General features: G+C 42.3%; 1 protein-coding gene across 1 annotated transcript in view; it reads right to left on the reverse strand.

Moving 5' to 3' along the window:
* Nucleotides 1–775: 775 nt before the first annotated feature.
* OPRM1 (opioid receptor mu 1) overlaps nucleotides 776–18,666 on the reverse strand; it is a 273,348-nt gene continuing 255,457 nt past the window's right edge. The window contains exons 2-3 of the mRNA XM_069769191.1: nucleotides 5,216–5,568; nucleotides 776–3,019 (exon numbers count right to left, since the gene is read on the reverse strand). Of these exons, the coding sequence (XP_069625292.1) occupies nucleotides 2,493–3,019; nucleotides 5,216–5,568 (880 nt within the window). The 3' untranslated portion in view covers nucleotides 776–2,492. The remainder of the gene's footprint in view (nucleotides 3,020–5,215; nucleotides 5,569–18,666) is intronic.

Here is an 18,666-nt window from a genome sequence, read left to right on the forward strand (position 1 = left end):
AAGATCGCCGACTTCATGGCTGACTCCACACAGGGGTCGGGTCGGGTTTCATGAAACCCGACTTTGCCAAAAGTCGGCGACTTCTGAAAGTGGCCGACCCGTTTCGCTCAACCCTAATTACAACCACAGATACGCCTCCATGCATATTCCGAGGAGCACACACAGCGTCCCCTAGCTGCAACAGGGGTCACTGCATCACAATAAATGTATATATATACTGTATATATAACACAATTTTTGCTTGTATGCCCACTTTATCCTCTATTAGTGATCCGGAAGTTTATTTTACAATGAAAGCCTATGGTACCTCGATCTGATGCTCCATACTTTTACAGTGTAAAAGTCACTTCCAGGCCACGCAGAACGCAGTGTGACCCGTAGAGTCTGAAGAGCAGTGATATCACTGAAAAACAGAGAAGAAAGGTGCTGGACAGACATTACAGCTACGTATCCACACATTTACATTTTAGTGGGAGTGCATCTTTAAACAGGGACTAACAAGTGTTTTGTATGTCTATGGAGTGAACTAGTACTGTTATTATGACTAAACCAGTGTGTAGAAGTGGTTAACATGGGGACAGAAATGGTATGTAAAGTAGCAGAGTAATGGCCATAGAGGTGTAGTAAAATTAACTAAATCATGGGAACAGTATATAAAGAGGTCAATTTTGCATATGTTCTTTTTTTTATCCATTTCCATAATAGCAAAATTATGTAGCTAGGATTATCACACATACATGCATTACAGTACTGAATTTTTGCGTATGTTACAAAATTAACTGACACAAAGCAGATAGACTTTATTTATATGATGAATGTTGACAGAGAAAGCACACAGTACACAGGAGTTGACGGTTTATACACTACACATACAGCATGACAGTAAGATCATAACTGAATTGTGGTTTTCTAGAAAAACTGTAATACTCCAACTCTGATTAGCTTTATCAGTGATAGAACAATCAACTATAATAAAAAGGTAAACTTTCAATTCTTAAAAATAGCTTGATATATTTCTGTATATGTAATAGGTTTCTAATTTATACAAATTGTATCATAACATAGCTACTTTATAGTCTTATCTAGGGATCATTCATTGACTATAGATTATATTATATGATTAAAATTACAGTGGACTCGAGAAAATACTTTGCATCATATTTACAAAGAATAGTCATAAGGCAGCACATATAGCATGGTTTGTGATTTTCTTATTTTGTGCAATTAACAATGTTATATCGAAGAAACCAACAACATAATCAAATGTCAGTAACTCTTTAAATACTGTAATATATTCATGTACAATAATATTTAACTCACATGGCTGTGTCAACATGAAAATATTAGCCACACTACCGAGGCAAGCACAATTGGCAAATGGAAATAAAATGTGATTAAACAACATTTACTATTTCTTCAACAATGGCTGAACTTCCAAAAGCTTATAAAAGGTCAACAAGCTAAATGTTTTCCTATTGCTATATGTGAATATTAAATGAATACTTTTTGCTTACAATAATCTTACAAATATTTTTCTATCAAATAACATTTTAATATTTTTTTTTTCAGGAAATACCACCTAGGCTTTGCATGCACCCTATATTGTCCATGACCAGCATTTCCACCCACAAATAGTGGGAGTAGGCATGCAAATTGCACCTGCTCGTTTAATATACTATAAAAACTGTTATATTATTTTATTGTTCACAAGTAATTACTGATGGCCAAAATATACTTTGAAGGATATAAATAAGACATATTTGTTTCCAAATTGTCCACAACTGGGCAAAAAGTTTCATGAAATTCGTTATATTAACTTGTTTGCTCTTAAGAAAATGTTACCAAGAAAAGCTTTATGCATTATGGCTTTTAGATTGTTTGTAAATTATTGTCTGATCTCTGTCGAATCCTGAAGTATGCTATAATATTACGCTTTACTTGATAAATTGGCGTCTTTCACGCCTGCCTGGCTATTCCTATCACCGGCATCTTCATTTTATTGACCTACATTACCAAACAAGAGACAAGATTACCCTGAAGATAATATTCAAGTTGGCACAGACAACTAATTAATTATGTTTTTTTTCCCTTTAGTTGATTATGAAAACCAGACATTAGATAAAATACAGTTACCTCCATGTGCAGTTTTGTAAAATTAGTCATAACCTCTACCAAATTATATCATTCTCATTTTAATTGTAAAATGTATTTTGTATTAAAGTCTTTTTTATCTTACATTTGTACACCAATAATAGTATACACAGTGCAACATATATGCACTCGTGTGGCTGCATCTCAGAAGGTACCATCTTTGGGCAGTGACAATCTCCTATTGACAGTGCTTGGACAGATTTGTGCCAAACAAAAAATATAAGATGTCTAAGTCTAAAGTCGTTGGTGAATTAAAGCCCTGTAGTTATCTGAGTAACTTCTGAAGTCATGTCGTCTCTTGCAGGAACTCCTGAATCCAGACATGACATTTCCACGGCTAGTCATACCTGATGGTTAGTCCTATCCACTGTGTTGGCAGTGGACACGTGGTCACGAGTGTTGTGACGCATGCGGGTAGAGTTCTGCTGCTCAATGGTTGAAGATGTAGGAATGCAAAACTCTCTGAAGCATCTCTTAAAGTTCTCATCTAAAAAAGCATAAAGGACTGGATTAAGGCAGCTGTTTGTGTAGCCGAGAGCAATGCATACATGCCAGGTTACTGTCTGAAAAAGAGAAGGAGGTACATTGATCAAGGCTTTAATGATCACGTAGATGTGAATTGGAGTCCAGCATACAATGAACACAGCAACAACAACAAGGACCATCCTGGTTATTCTTCTAAGATTTCTGTCCTTTTCTTTGGACCCAGAAAGCATTCGAACACTCTTAAGTCGTAAGATCATCATTCCGTAGCATACTGTTATAATAAGGACGGGCATTATAAATGCGAATATAAAGACACATATTTTCAAGAGGTTGTCCCAGTACCATGAGGGATGAGGAAATATAAGACCACAATCAGTTGACCCTAAAAAACATAAAGAAAAAAGTTACTATTTTGTTTGCATTGATGGTGCTATATTTGACTATGCAAAGAAAAGAAAGTGGCACCGACTATTTCCTAAAAGTAAAGTCATTTATTCTAATTCAAGGGACATGGACACGGTGTGCAGAGGGATTTGGGGAGGAAAAGATGACAACCATTTTGCTTTTCCACATTTCTTCTAAGGGTCCTTTCCCAATTACCCATAAAATAGTTGTAGAAATGTAAAATGGCCGTCATCCTCTCCTCCGCCATTCACCTCTTGCACACAGCGTCCATGTTGACCATTTTTGGTCTCCACCTTTCCCAAAAAACTGCAATAAAAATGCATATGTTGCATGTGCTGCAAAATTATATAAAAAAAAATATGAAGAAACTTGCAAGGAAAAATGCAAATCCATCGATGGAAGAATAAAGTTACAAGTATTCAAAAAAAGGCTTTACAAACCCAAATGTTTTTACAAAGCTATAAATTGTATTGAATACAACAATTAAAAAAAATGTTACGTTTGGAACTACCTAATAACACTGATCTAAAGAATCATATTGTCATTACATTTTTATCACACAATGAACATTGTAAATGCAAAACCACAAAAACATTGCATTTAAAATTAATTGTGTCATTCAAAACTACAACGGGTCGAGCAAAGAAAAGCCCTTATGTGGCTATATTGTACAGTATAATAAAGAAACTAGGGCACACCTGTGAGGGAATAATATAAACACCAAGCTAAATGCACATCAGGGTGCTACACTTTTTATGGGAGTCAAAGTACTTGTAAAAGGGCGAAAAAGACCAATACAAAAAAGGTGTGCACACCTGGTAAATAGTTTATTTCATAACTATAGACCCACAAACTCATTAAAAACATTTTAAAACATGTAAACACATCACAATATTGTTTGTTTATTGCTTCCTATTATATTTGTTGCCATTTACGCATTTGAGATAATGCCAGGGGTGTTGGATAATGATTGTCCAGAACAGGCTTCTCCTGTGTGAGATGCAACGGCAGCCCTAATCTCACTGCACAGCGATTGTATGAGTTGTATGAGCACAGCAAATATAAGCGTGAGGACCGATACCGTCAGACAGGAGAGCTGATAGAAGGGATTTTAATGTGATACAGCTAAACTCAGGGGCGCTGCCACTTCTTTCACATTGACACGTGCTGGAGATTAGACCTGGAGATCAGAGATAGAAACCTGCTGTAAACTATGACGGGGGCATGTTAATATTTCTTTAGAGTGTTACCTCCTGCTTATAATTATTTTACATCATACAAGGAGAAGAACATGTCCCAGTGAACACTGTCTGACAACACCCACTTGGACGTAAAAAGTTATCTTATTAGATGCAAATACTTTGCTAATATCTCTGCAATGGAAAGGCAAAATAAAAAAAAATGTATTCTGTTCTGCAGCGAGTATTACACCATGTGTCCAGTCCAACCATTAAAAATTGTTGAAAGATTCTCTTTTAGACACTTTCATAGATCTCTTGAAATGTGCTTTGTAAAATGCGAAAGAGAATATTGCATCTTCACTGACCTGACTGCTCTAACTGCACTGAATTCTTTTTGTTTGATAAGCTAACAAGAAAGCAAATAAGCTTTAGCTACTCTATGTGAATATATTTTGCCTTAGAAACAAGTTATGATTTAAAATACTTGATCCACATCCAAGGGATTAATCCATGAAATCAGTCGGGTAGGCTGACCTGGAAAATTCAATTCATTTTCTGCTATAGCAAAAATTGTACTGACAAAGTGACAAATAATACAAGGAGTTTTCATTACTTTAACCCATATGCTTGCTATGACTTCTTTGTATGAATTTTGTATCAATCTCAGAATTTGTACAATTAAAGGGAAGTTATCATCAGGAAATATTTTTTTCCATATCACAATCTGTATTCAAAATAATATTTAGAAATCTTGTAGTTTTCACAATGGTCTTTTTTTACTCCAACTTCCACGTGTTTCTTGAAACTGAGAAGTTGGGTGAGGATCCATTTAAGGCAAGCATTTAAGCAAGGCAATCACTTATGACTTCCAGAAAAAATTTAGAGAGAATTGCAGGAAATTAGTTTTCTGCTGCAGATTAAGTTGGCAATTCATCTAAGCCTATGGAAAAAATAATTCTTACAGCTTTACAATTTTTACTCTTTTCACTTACCTCTGTCAGTTTTTGTAGTCGCCATGAACATGACAGGTAATCCAATTGCTGAAGAAAGGATCCAGTTGCAAACATTAACAATTTTGGCATTTCGTGGCGTCCTGAAGTCAAGAGCTTTCACTGGATGACAAACGGCTATATACCGGTCTACACTCATTGTAGTCAGAGTGAAAATACTTGTGAACATATTATAGTAGTCTATTGATATAACAATTTTACATACAATATTACCAAAGGGCCATGTTCCCATAAGGTAGTTTACACTTTGAAAGGGCAAAGTACTAGTTGCAAGGGCATCTGCTAGCGCAAGATTAAAAATGTAGATATTGGTGGCTGTCTTCATTTTGGTGTACCTAGAATATAAAAGAGTGATCTGTTAGCTTTTAATACATTCCTTTTTTTTGAATCGTAGCCAAAAAAAGCCTTCTTTACCACTTTACTGCTGTTACAAGTACTTCCTATAAATAATATTTTGACTATAAAATTGTTCACATTATAGTATATTTGTGTATTTATGATATGAAAAAATGTTGAAAAAAACACTAAATTGCCCCAACACTAATAGCACATAAGCTATGTATTGTATATCTTTATGTCAAACAATTTAATTTCTTTGACAAAAATTTTGAAATAGTGCCTATATTTATGTGAATGCCATAGTATGAATCAATTTACAAAAAGACCACTAAATTGATCCATCACAAACAACGCCTTTATCTATGTACTGTATAACTCTATTTTAAACTATTTAAATTTGGGTCATATTAATTAATCAATTTAAACTAAGTGAATATCATGTTGTTAGGGCTAGCGGAACGCACCAAATAATAAGACTGATAGTGTGCGGTGCGTTCGTAGCCCGGGGTCCACCGTGCAGAGATGGAACCTGCTGCTGAGTAATGACGGACTATATGGTGGTACTCATAAGTATACTCGCGTGGGTTAAACTTCACCCAACGTGAAGGAAGCGACCCTGTTGCGTCACAGGGTCGCGGTACCGCACATAGAAGGCGAGCAAGCAGTCAGCGAACTTAACCCCAACTAGGATTGAAGTCCGATTAGACCCTTGCTGGCACAACACCGCAACAGGATGTGTTAGGCAACTCTTATAATTAGAGCACCGAAGTGCGAACTGTGCCGTGCTGGCAGGCACCACTAAGCACCCAGACGTGGGTCCGGAAGCGCACTACTGGCGCGTGGCGCCGCACTGGCGGTCACAGCAATAGACGCTGATACGTGTGTGACACGTTGAGTGATTTGTCGGGCGCTAGATAGCAGCCATACTCCATACGCGAACAGTCATACAATAGGGTAGGGGTATTTAATGAACGACTTGCACTCATAACAAACACACGTATTCAATTGTACACTAGCGCATGGCCGTGCGGTCATGTGCAGTTTATATAATTGCAGGACAGGAAGTGGCCACAGAAACTTTGCCCTTCCAAGACCTGCCAAGAGGACCAATGGAATGCGCTGCAGAGCCAGAGCACATGACCCTCGATCTCCAACGGGAGATCTTGCTCTGGGCATGCTCAGTGTGCGCAAACAAGGACTTAGTCCCAGGGAAGTCCGCTCGCCGCTACCAGCACTGACTTTAATGGCAGGAGCTGAAGAAGCAGCAGTAACTCTCTGTACAGAGTGAGAGCGAGCAAGACACTGGGAGCGACGTCCCTGCTGAGCAGACTCCACTGCGGCTGGAGGAGAATGGGAGACCGCAGCGGAGACGGATCGAGATTCCCCCTGTGCAGCAGAGGAAACTCGACTCCTAACATGGCCCCCCCCTCCTTGGGCCTCGCTACGCTCGAAGGCAGCAATGAGCTATGGGGCCCGAATGTTTTCAGCAGGCTCCCAAGACCTGTCCTCTGGACCATAACCCTTCCAATCCACCAAATAAAACTTTTTGCCGCGTACCACCTTGCACCCCAAAATAGCGTTCACCTCGTAATCGTCCTTAGACGAACCCGATGTCTCGGCAGATGACTCGGAAAACCGGGACATGTATACGGGTTTCAAGAGGGACACATGAAAGGTGTCGGTGATACCCAAGCGTGGAGGAAGAGCCAGGCGGTAGACCACAGGATTAACCTGTTCGAGAACCTTGAAGGGACCCAAGTAGCGAGGAGCAAACTTAGTGGACTCAACTCGCAGCCTGATGTTACGGGCGGAGAGCCACACCAAGTCGCCAGGGGCAAAAGTCGGAGCGGGGCGCCGATGAACATCGGCGGAGGACCTCATTCTCTCCTTGGAGGCCCGAATGGCATCCTGCGTGCGATCCCAAATGTCCCGTGCCTCCACAGCCCAGTCTGCCACCCTGGGATCAGCGGAAGACACAGGCATGGGCACAGGAACACGCGGATGCTGGCCGTAATTTAAGAGGAATGGAGTCTGACCGGTAGAGTCGGCTACGGCATTGTTAAGTGCAAACTCTGCCCATGGTAGTAAGGATGCCCAGTCATCCTGTCTGGCAGAAACAAAATGTCGCAGATATGTGACCAAGGTCTGGTTGGCCCTTTCTACCAACCCATTCGTCTCGGGATGATATGCCGAAGAGAGATTTAACTCAATACTGAGTAGACGACATAGCTCCCTCCAGAATCGAGACGCAAACTGGGGACCCCGGTCACTAACAATTTTGTCTGGCATACCGTGTAAGCGAAAGATATGCTTGATAAACAAGACAGCCAACGCCCGTGCAGATGGTAGCCGTGGAAGAGGCACCAAATGCACCACTTTGGAAAAATGATCGGTGATCACCCAGATAATGGTGCAATTACGAGACTTGGGTAAGCCAACCACAAAGTCCATCCCGACCATCTCCCAGGGCCTGTCAGCCACGGGCAGAGGATAAAGCAACCCAGCTGGCCGTTGCCGAGGAGTCTTGTTCCTGGCGCAAGAGACACACGCCCGAATGTACTCCGCAACATCACGAGCCATATGCGGCCACCAGTATGTCCTCGCCAGTAACTCTGATGTCCTTTTAGTACCAAAATGTCCACCCACCCTGGACGAGTGCGCCCAAGAGAGAACCTCCGGTCGCAAACTAGATGGAACAAAAGTCTTGCCCGGGGGCACAGACTCCAGCGAAACCGGGGCCACGGTTCTCAAACTCTCGGTGGGGACAATAAGCCGAGGCTCCTCCTCCGCAGATGACACAATGGAGCGAGAGAGAGCGTCCGCCCGAATGTTCTTCTCCCCAGAAAGGAAATGGAGGGTGAAATGAAACCGGGAGAAGAACAAGGACCATCTGGCCTGGCGAGAATTCAACCGCTGAGCTGTCTGCAGATACACCAAATTTTTGTGATCTGTGAAGACTTGGAAGGGAAAACGTGCTCCCTCCAAGAGATGTCTCCACTCCGAGAAAGCCAACTTCATGGCTAGCAACTCCCTGTCCCCGATGGAATAATTCCTCTCTGCTGGTGCGAAGGTCTTAGAGAAAAAGAAGCAAGGATGCTTCTGACCTTGAGCATCCTTTTGGAAGAGGACTGCTCCAGCACCAACAGAAGAGGCATCCACCTCCATGATAAATGGCTTATCAACATCGGGGCGATGAAGAATGGGAGCGCTAGCGAAGTGTGACTTTATAGAAATAAAAGCCTTGGAGACCTCCTCAGACCACAATTTGGGATTCGCCCCCTTCTTGGTGAGGGCAACCAAGGGAGCTACCAAAGTTGAGAAATGCGGGATGAACTGGCGATAATAATTGATGAACCCCATAAAGCGCTGCACCGCTTTAAGAGAATGGGGTTCCTGCCAGTCCATCACAGCCTGTAGTTTGGCAGGATCCATAGCCAATCCCTGGGCTGAAATGATGTAGCCTAGGAAAGGTAAGGACTCCTGCTCAAACATACACTTCTCCAACTTGGCATAGAGGGAGTTTGCCCGTAGGAGGTCGAAGACTTTGCAAACATCTCTCCGGTGGGAGTCAATATCTGGAGAGTAGATGAGAATACCATCCAGATAGACTACGACCGAGGTGGAAAGCATATCCCGGAAGATATCGTTCACAAAGTCTTGGAAAACGGCTGGGGCATTACAGAGCCCAAAGGGCATCACCAGATATTCATAGTGCCCATCCCTGGTGTTAAAAGCCGTCTTCCATTCGTCCTCCTCACGGATGCGAATCAGGTTGTAAGCACCCCGCAGATCTAATTTAGTAAATACCCTTGCTCCCCGAAGCCTATCGAACAGTTCAGATATCAAAGGCAAAGGGTATTTATTCTTAACGGTGATGGCGTTAAGACCCCTGTAGTCTATGCATGGACGCAATTCCCCACTCTTCTTCTGCACGAAAAAGAACCCTGCCCCAGCAGGTGACACTGACTTCCTGATGAACCCTCTTGCCAGATTTTCCTGGATGTACTGTGACATTGCCTCCGTCTCCGGGAGAGATAGCGGATAGACTCGACCCCGGGGAGGCTCAGCACCAGGCAAGAGGTCAATAGGACAGTCATAGGGGCGATGGGGCGGAAGGGTCTCCGCCGCCTTTTTGGAGAATACGTCTGCATACGACCAATACTGCTTGGGGAGAGAGGAAAGATCTGCGGGTACCTCAGTTGTAGCTACCTGAACGCACTCCCTCTGACACCTACCCCCACAAGATTCACCCCATCCCAGAATTCTGCCTGAGGACCACTCGATATGAGGAGAGTGGTACCGTAGCCAAGGTATTCCCAACAGGACTTCATCAATTCCCTCTGGAATGACGAGCAGGGAAATAATCTCCTGATGAGATGGCGACATGGACAGAGTAAAAGGGATGGTCTGGTGAGTTATCTGTGAGGGCAGAGTCGACCCATTCACCACTCGTACCGTTACAGGTTGAGCTAGCATAACCAGAGGTATTGCGTGGCGTTGGGCGAAGGCAGAAGACATAAAATTGCCCTCCGCCCCAGAATCCACGCAGAGCTCTACCGAGTGGGAGAATGAGCCTATAGTAATTGTCCCCTTAAAGGACAATTTAGAGGCAAACGTCGCCGTGTCTAGTGTACCTCCACCTACGACCACTAGACGCTGACGTTTCCTCGACCGCTGAGGACATCTGGTGGCTAAATGTCCAGACTGCTGGCAAACATGACAGACCCTGAGTGCACAAGCGGTCTGGGACTTAGGTCCCTCATGTGACTCAGGAACCAGGACCGGAGATTCCAGAGGTTTGGTGAAAGTAGGAGCCAGCCGAAACCTCTGCCTACACTGGGCTCGCTCTAACCTCCGCTCGTTAAAACGGAGGTCAATTCGAGTGGAGACTGTTATTAACTCCTCCAGTGTGGCAGGAATCTCCCTAGTGGCCAGAGCGTCCTTTACATGGTCAGCCAAGCCCCTCCAAAATATGGGGATAAGAGCTTTATCCGACCATTCCAGCTCAGATGCTAAAGTGCGGAATTGGACGGCAAAATGACTGACCAAGGACTCACCCTGAGTTAATGCCAGTAGTTGGAGCGCAGTGTCATGGGTGACTTGAGGTCCTAAAAAGACCTGTTTTAAAGTGCTCAAAAACAGAGGAGCACTCTGCACCACATGATCGCCACGCTCCCACAGCGGCGTAGCCCATTCCAACGCCCTGTCCGACAATAGAGACACAATAAATCCCACCTTAGCCCGCTCTGTGGGGAAACGTGCAGCCAGAAGCTCGAGATGAATAGAGCACTGACTCACGAATCCCCTACAAAATTTGCTATTATCAGAAAATTTTTCTGGCAGCGGGAGGCGAGAAAATGTCGGAACAGGGGTGGCAATGGACAAAGTTGCTGCAGCCACGCTGGCAGCCTGTACAGCAACTGCGGTAACATCCACAGCTGAGGTTGCGCTCTCGAGAGCCGCCAACCTACCCTCCAGCTGCTGTATATACTGCAGGGATTGCTGTTTGTCCGTCATCACTAGCCAGACCCTGGCGCTAGTGTAATGTTAGGGCTAGTGGAACGCACCAAATAATAAGACTGATAGTGTACGGTGCGTTCGTAGCCCGGGGTCCACCGTGCAGAGATGGAACCTGCTGCTGAGTAATGACGGACTATATGGCGGTACTCATAAGTATACTCGCGTGGGTTAAACTTCACCCAACGTGAAGGAAGCGACCCTGTTGCGTCACAGGGTCGCGGTACCGCACATAGAAGGCGAGCAAGCAGTCAGCGAACTTAACCCCAACTAGGATTGAAGTCCGATTAGACCCTTGCTGGCACAACACCGCAACAGGGTGTGTTAGGCAACTCTTATAATTAGAGCACCGAAGTGCGAACTGTGCCGTGCTGGCAGGCACCACTAAGCACCCAGACGTGGGTCAGGAAGCGCACTACTGGCGCGTGGCGCCGCACTGACGGTCACAGCAATAGACGCTGATACGTGTGTGACACGTTGAGTGATTTGTCAGGCGCTAGATAGCAGCCATACTCCATACGCGAACAGTCATACAATAGGGTAGGGGTATTTAATGAACGACTTGCACTCACAACAAACACACGTATTCAATTGTACACTAGCGCATGGCCGTGCGGTCATGCGCAGTTTATATAATTGCAGGACAGGAAGTGGCCACAGAAACTTTGCCCTTCCAAGACCTGCCAAGAGGACCAATGGAATGCGCTGCAGAGCCAGAGCACATGACCCTCGATCTCCAACGGGAGATCTTGCTCTGGGCATGCTCAGTGTGCGCAAACAAGGACTTAGTCCCAGGGAAGTCCGCTCGCCGCTGACCAGCACTGACTTTAATGGCAGGAGCTGAAGAAGCAGCAGTAACTCTCTGTACAGAGTGAGAGCGAGCAAGACACTGGTAGCGATGTCCCTGCTGAGCAGACTCCACTGCGGCTGGAGGAGAATGGGAGACCGCAGCGGAGACGGATCGAGATTCCCCCTGTGCAGCAGAGGAAACTCGACTCCTAACACATGTATTCATTTTCATATATTTAAATCTTGGTCCCTTAATGAAGTCATGAATACAGAAAAAACGTTTTTAGAAATTGATATGTAGCGTCTTTAATAAGCATGTTCAGTCCCACAGTATTACTATTCTGAGGTGGAGAAGAGATGGAACCCAAATGAGTGCAACACTGTAGGATCTTGGTGTGATTACCCTATAGAATATTGAAGATAATGTCTAGAAGCTCAATAAGTCATTGTGTGAAAAAAATACATTTATTGTGGACTATTTAAAAATTACAGCATTGAGTTTCAACCGTCATTAGTGGTCTTCATCAGGCTTAAGGTACCTTCACACTGAGCGACTTTAGAACAATAACGATATCGATCCGTGACGTTGCAGCGTCCTGGATAGCGATATCGTTGTGTTTGACAAGCAGCAGCGATCAGGATCCTGCTGTGAGATCGCTGGTCGGAGCTAGAAGGCCAGAGCTTTATTTCGTCGCTGGATCACCTGCTGATATCGCTGAATCAGCGTGTGTGACGCCAATTCAGCGATGTCTTCACTGGTAACCAGGGTAAACATTGGGTTACTAAGTGCAGGGCTGCGCTTAGTAACCCAAGATATACCCTGGTTACCTAAAAAAAAAAACACTACATACTTACATTCCAGTGTCTGTCGCGTCCCTCACAGTCAGCTTCCCACACTGACTGTGAGTGCCGGCCGTAAAGCACAGTGGTGACGTCGCCGCTGTGCTCTGCTTTATGGCCGGCCCTCACAGTCAGTGCGGAAAGCTGACGGCGAGGGACGCGACAGACACCGGAATGTAAGTATGTAGTGTTTTTTTTTTTTTAGGTAACCAGGGTATATATCAGGTTACCAAGCGCGGCCCTGCTCTTAGTAACTCGATGTTTACCCTGGTTACCCGGGGACCTCGGCATCGTTGGTCGCTGGAGAGCTGTCTGTGTGACAGCTCTCCAGCGACCACACAGCGACGCTGAAGCGATCGGCATCGTTGTCTATATCGCTGCAGCGTCACTTAATGTGTTGGTACCTTTATGCCAACAGATAGATTCTTAAAGATTTTTTGCACGGGAAGTATACATTTACACAATTGATGACATGATACCAAACACCTTGCTCAAACCATTATTAAACATGCTCCCTGCTACACTGGCTGCCAAGTGATCATAATTCTGGAATCCTTCAGATGCACAACCGAAAAGCACAAGCTGTGTCTGTGGTCAATATGACAATTCCTATAAGATGACTTTGGTTGATACCCTAGAATTAGATGCAAACCCTCACAGGCTCAAGACACTAATCAGGTGGGAATTCTATTGTATTTTAAAACTGCTGTGTATCCCAATCTGAACCCAACAGAGACACCTATGAATTATTCAGAAAAGACAAATTGTGCATCACTTTCCATCCAGCATCCAGGCTCTAAAAGAAGTCATTCTTGAAGAATAGAAAGCACAGGTGTTGAAACATGCCAAGAAGACTTTGAGCTGTCCTTAAAAATCATTATTTTATTTACCTTACTTTAATGTTAACCCCTTCACCCCCGGAGCTTTTTTTGTTTTCGTTTTTCGCTCCCCTCCTTCCCAGCGCCATAACTTTTTTATTTTTCCGTCAATATGGCCATGTAAAAGCTTATTTTTTGCGGGATGAGATGTACTTTTGAACAACATCATTGGTTTTACCATGCTGTGTAACAGAAAACGGGAAAAAAATTCCAAGTGTGATGAAATTGCAAAAAAAGTGCAATATCACACTTGTTTTTTTTTTTGGCTTTTTTGCTTGGTTCACCAAATGCTAAAACTGACCTGCCATTATGATTTTCCAGGTCATTACAAGTTCATAGACACCTAACATGTCTAGGTTATTTTTTATCTAAGTTGTGAAAAGAAATTCCAAAATTTGCTAAACAAACAAACAAAAAAAAAACTGCGTGAATTTCTGATACCCATAGCGTCTCCAATTTTCGTGATCTGGGGTCAGGTGAGGGCTTATTTTTTGCGTGCCGAGCTGACATTTTTAATGATACCACTTTGGTGCAGATACGTTCTTTTGACCACCCGTTATTGCATTTTAATGCAATATTGCGGCGACCAAAAAAAACATAATTTTGGCGTTTTGATTTTTTTTTTGCTACGCCATTTAGCAATCAGGTTCATCCTTTGTTTTTATTGATAGATCGGGCGATTCTGAACGTGGCGATACTAAATATGCGTATTTTTGATTTTTTTTAATGATTTTATTTTGATTGGGGCGAAAGGGGGGTGATTTAAACTTTTATATATTTTTTATTTTTTTCATATTTTTAAACACTTTTTTAAAAAAATTTGGCATGTTTCAATAGCCTCCATAGGAGGCTAGAAGCATGCACTACACGATCGGCTCTGCTACATAGAGGTGAAGTACAGATCACCTCTATGTAGCAGAAAGGCAGGTGTACTTTGATCGCTGACCACAGGGTGGCGATCAAAGCAATCGGCCATCAACAACCATAGAGGTCTCAAGGAGACCTCTGGTTGTTATGTCAATGCACTGCTGACCCCCGATCATGTGACGGGGGTCAGAGGTGCGAGCACACCCGGCCGCGCGGCCGAGAGCGCTAGTTAAATGCCGCTGTCAGCGCTTGACGGTGGCATTTAACTAGTTAATGGGCCTGAGCGGATCGCGATTCTGCTCGCGCTCATTGCGCGCACATGTCAGCTGTACAAAACAGCTGACATGTTGCGGCTTTGAGGTGGGCTCACCGCCGGAGCCCACCTCAAAGCGGGGGATCTGCCAGCTGACGTACTATTCCATCAGCTGGCAGAAAGGGGTTAAGGATTAAAAACAAAACTGTTTTATGAGTGAGATATTCACTAAAGTCTTACTTTTGAATACTAAGCCTTACTTTGCATACTATTTATTGTGTTCCTAAAATTTGAGTCACAAGTTTGAAAGCTCACAACTGAGAATGCATTAACTGTTCAATTAAGTAAGATTTCTATCTGGAACTCAAACCATTAATTCATCCAAAATTGGATTTTCCTATTTAGCAATTATTCTCTATTAGTTTGAATGCAAAAATCAATCATGTGCTGTATTACTTACAATTATTTTAGTAATTGCAAATCCATTCTTTCTCAATCCAAAACTAATAAACAAATACAATTAGCAGTATACAGCCGTACTAGAGCTGAGTTTGTCAATATGGCAAGGCTGCGCTTGCCACTTAGTGTCACTTACCCTGATATAACAATGTATTTGTAATATATCAAGGAACTGTAGGTAAATCTTTGCTCAACATAGACAAGGAAAATGAAATGAAAAAAATTAGTCTTGAGTGGATCCCTATTTAACATGTATGTAGCCAGTTCTCCCTGAAGTAGCAATATTGATTAATTTTGGGAGGATACTTCTCAACTTCAAAGGACTTGGTAAGGATCTCTCTAAGAATCTTATATCAAGAAAAAATGTAGTGAGTACTGTCCTGTAAAGCATGCACAGAGAGGATTCATCAAGAATAGTATTGAAATTAAGTACAAATCAACAGGAAGCAGCAACCTAAAGATAGTATCATACCAATGTATTGTAATCAAGATGCAAAGTTTCAGCTACATTTTAGTATGAAAATATAGCCAAAACAATGCTCCCTTGATTACGATACACTTGTTTGAAACTACCTTTGAGCATTGCTTTCCTTTTTTTGTGCTCTTGGATTATTGTCTGGGGTACAAATCCCACCAGGAAGAAAGTACCATACCACAACTCATTTGGACTTTAAGTGCGGTTCACTTTGTACTTTCTATACAATATTGAACCAAAGTTGTTGCAGTTACTAAAATATATAAAAAATATATAACATTACACACCTCTTAATGATTAAGGTATATTTTTAGACCGTCTTTGCAACAAAATCGGAAATCTGCTCCAGATGTGAGCTGAAATCTGAGGCCCATATTTAGAGATGAGCAGATCTTTTAAAATTTGAATTCACTAGCTTCACAGACTAGCTAGTAAAAATTTGATTTGCCGCGAATCCCAATACTGAAAAACCTTTATTGGCCTGGAAAATACATCTATAGCACTCTGAAGTATCCTTCGTGTGTATTGAACCTGTTTTAAGCTTTGTACTGCAAACGCAGCCTTTTTAGTGTCCAAGTGACATGAACCAATCATGCTATGGGAAAACAGATGGTAACCTGCAGCCTAGTTCATTTCATACTGCAATTTTAGAAAAGGATATGGTAATCAGTGGTAAGTAATAGGCCATTAATTACACATAGAAGAATGAGACTTGTCCAGGTTCTTAAATTGTAGAAACGGTAAAAAATTATGCCTTTTTGGGGCAGATGCTTGCCTTGCTGGTGTTTATTCACAGGGGTGTAAATGGAAAAAGCCATGTCTTCTTCACACAGGAAGAGCAAAAGTTATCTCTGCTTGAGAAGTATCCAACAATTGTACTATTTTGAATATTAAAAACTAATGGCTGTGAATGAAAAACATTATCTTTTCTTTTTTTTATTATTATTATTTTTGGTAATTAGAAATGCTTTTTACCAAACTGTCCAAAAATTATTAATTCTTTTAGGGAGCAGGATCGAATTAGCTGTTTTCAAAGTGAAAAAGCAATACATTATCTGTTATGAACAGGTAATTCAGAACCACAATGGACCTTGAAGTTCAGAGCATACAAAGTGACCTGACATTTACCAAAAACATATGACGAGCTCTGAGACGTGGAAACTCTGCTGACCGCAATCCCTAATCCTATCACACCACACTAGAGGTAGCCGTGGATTGCGCCTAACGCTCCCTATGCAACTCGGCACAGCCTGAGAAACTAACTAGCCCTGAAGATAGAAAAATAAGCCTACCTTGCCTCAGAGAAATTCCCCAAAGGAAAAGGCAGCCTCCCACATATAATGACTGTGAGTAAAGATGAAATACAAACACAGAGATGAAATAGATTTAGCAAAGTGAGGCCCGACTTACTGAATAGACCGAGGATAGGAAAGATAGCTTTGCGGTCAACACAAAAACCTACAAACAACCACGCAGAGGGGCAAAAAGACCCTCCGCACCGACTAACGGTACGGAGGTGCTCCCTCTGCGTCTCAGAGCTTCCAGCAAGCAAGAAAAACTAATATAGCAAGCTGGACAGAAAATATAGCAAACAAAAATAACATAAGCAGAACTTAGCTTATGCAGGATAGACAGGCCACAGGAATGATCCAGGAGGAAGCAAGACCAATACTAGAACATTGACTGGAGGCCAGGATCAAAGCACCAGGTGGAGTTAAATAAAGCAGCACCTAACGACTTAACCTCATCACCTGAGGAAGGAAACTCAGAAGCCGCAGTACCACTTTCATCCACCAAAGGAAGCTTATAGACAGAACCAGCCGCAGTACCACTCACGACCACAGGAGGGAGCTTGGCCACAGAATTCACAACAATTATCATCACCAAGCCTTTCTAAATATTAGCCCTATTTTGGAAATCAATTAATACTTCTGTACCATAAAGAAAGAACAGTTCCCAGTAAATGTACTATCTGGCACTATTAAACATATTTGGCATCCAAAAGATTTGTAGCTGTGCAGTGGCAGCGGCAGATGCCATGTGATAGAGAATTGTATTGGGGCAGGTAAGAAGATGTGTTGCAGAGTAGGTTTAGCAATGGCAGCACCGGCAGGAGCAGTTTGGCCTAAGACTATAAAACAGTGGCCAGTTAGGAGATTGCATGGATGTGCAGTGGCAGCAGCAGAAGCTTCACAGTTAAAAATTAGGACAGGGTCAGGTAAGGAGTTGTGTGGAATTTTCGGGTCAGCAATGTGAGCCCCAACAGCATCATTGCTACATTATAGAAGACATGGACATCTATGGTTTGATTTATTTGCCTGTGTGGATTGGATCGGTTGTTACCGACATCAGGTGAGAATTTCATGTTAAGAGCATCTTTATAAATATATTTACTTAGAAAACTGGTGACATGTTCACTACTTATTTCAACTGCTGTGGGTTCGCAACTGGAAAAACAAATTGGAAGCAGCATGCAGTATTGTTGTGGGGTATAAGCTGCACGATTGCTAAATTGGACAATTAAAACATGTATTTAAAAACTAACAAGGTTTGTGCATGTTGGAGTTGAGCAAAAATATTGCGACATTTCAAGCAGTCCTGGATAAAAAGACCCATAAATGGTTAAAAAAAAGTTCCAATTACAGCTTTAAATGTATTTTTATACAGACATTTTTTGACGTCCATTTTTCTGGCTGTAAAGTCCACATCTAAAAATGCTCCTAAGACATACGTGGTTTTGGCATGAATTTTTAAAAACACAGCTGATTTTGGCACACTTTTTCCAGTGTTAATTTTAAATATGTGGTGTGTAGCGATAGGAATTGTTTTGTGCCACATTTTCATAGCAAAAACCTCATCATAACATGCAGTAGAAAATTGAAATTTCCATGTGGAAAATACACTAAAATAATGACTTGCTGCTTTTTCTACATTGCAATAAAAACACCAGAAAAAACACTACTATAGCATGAGAAAAATAGGAAGCCTGTTGCAAGTAGATATGAGCCTACATTTG

Source organism: Ranitomeya imitator, chromosome 5, assembly GCF_032444005.1.
Source record: "Ranitomeya imitator isolate aRanImi1 chromosome 5, aRanImi1.pri, whole genome shotgun sequence".
Lineage (NCBI taxonomy): Eukaryota > Metazoa > Chordata > Amphibia > Anura > Dendrobatidae > Ranitomeya > Ranitomeya imitator.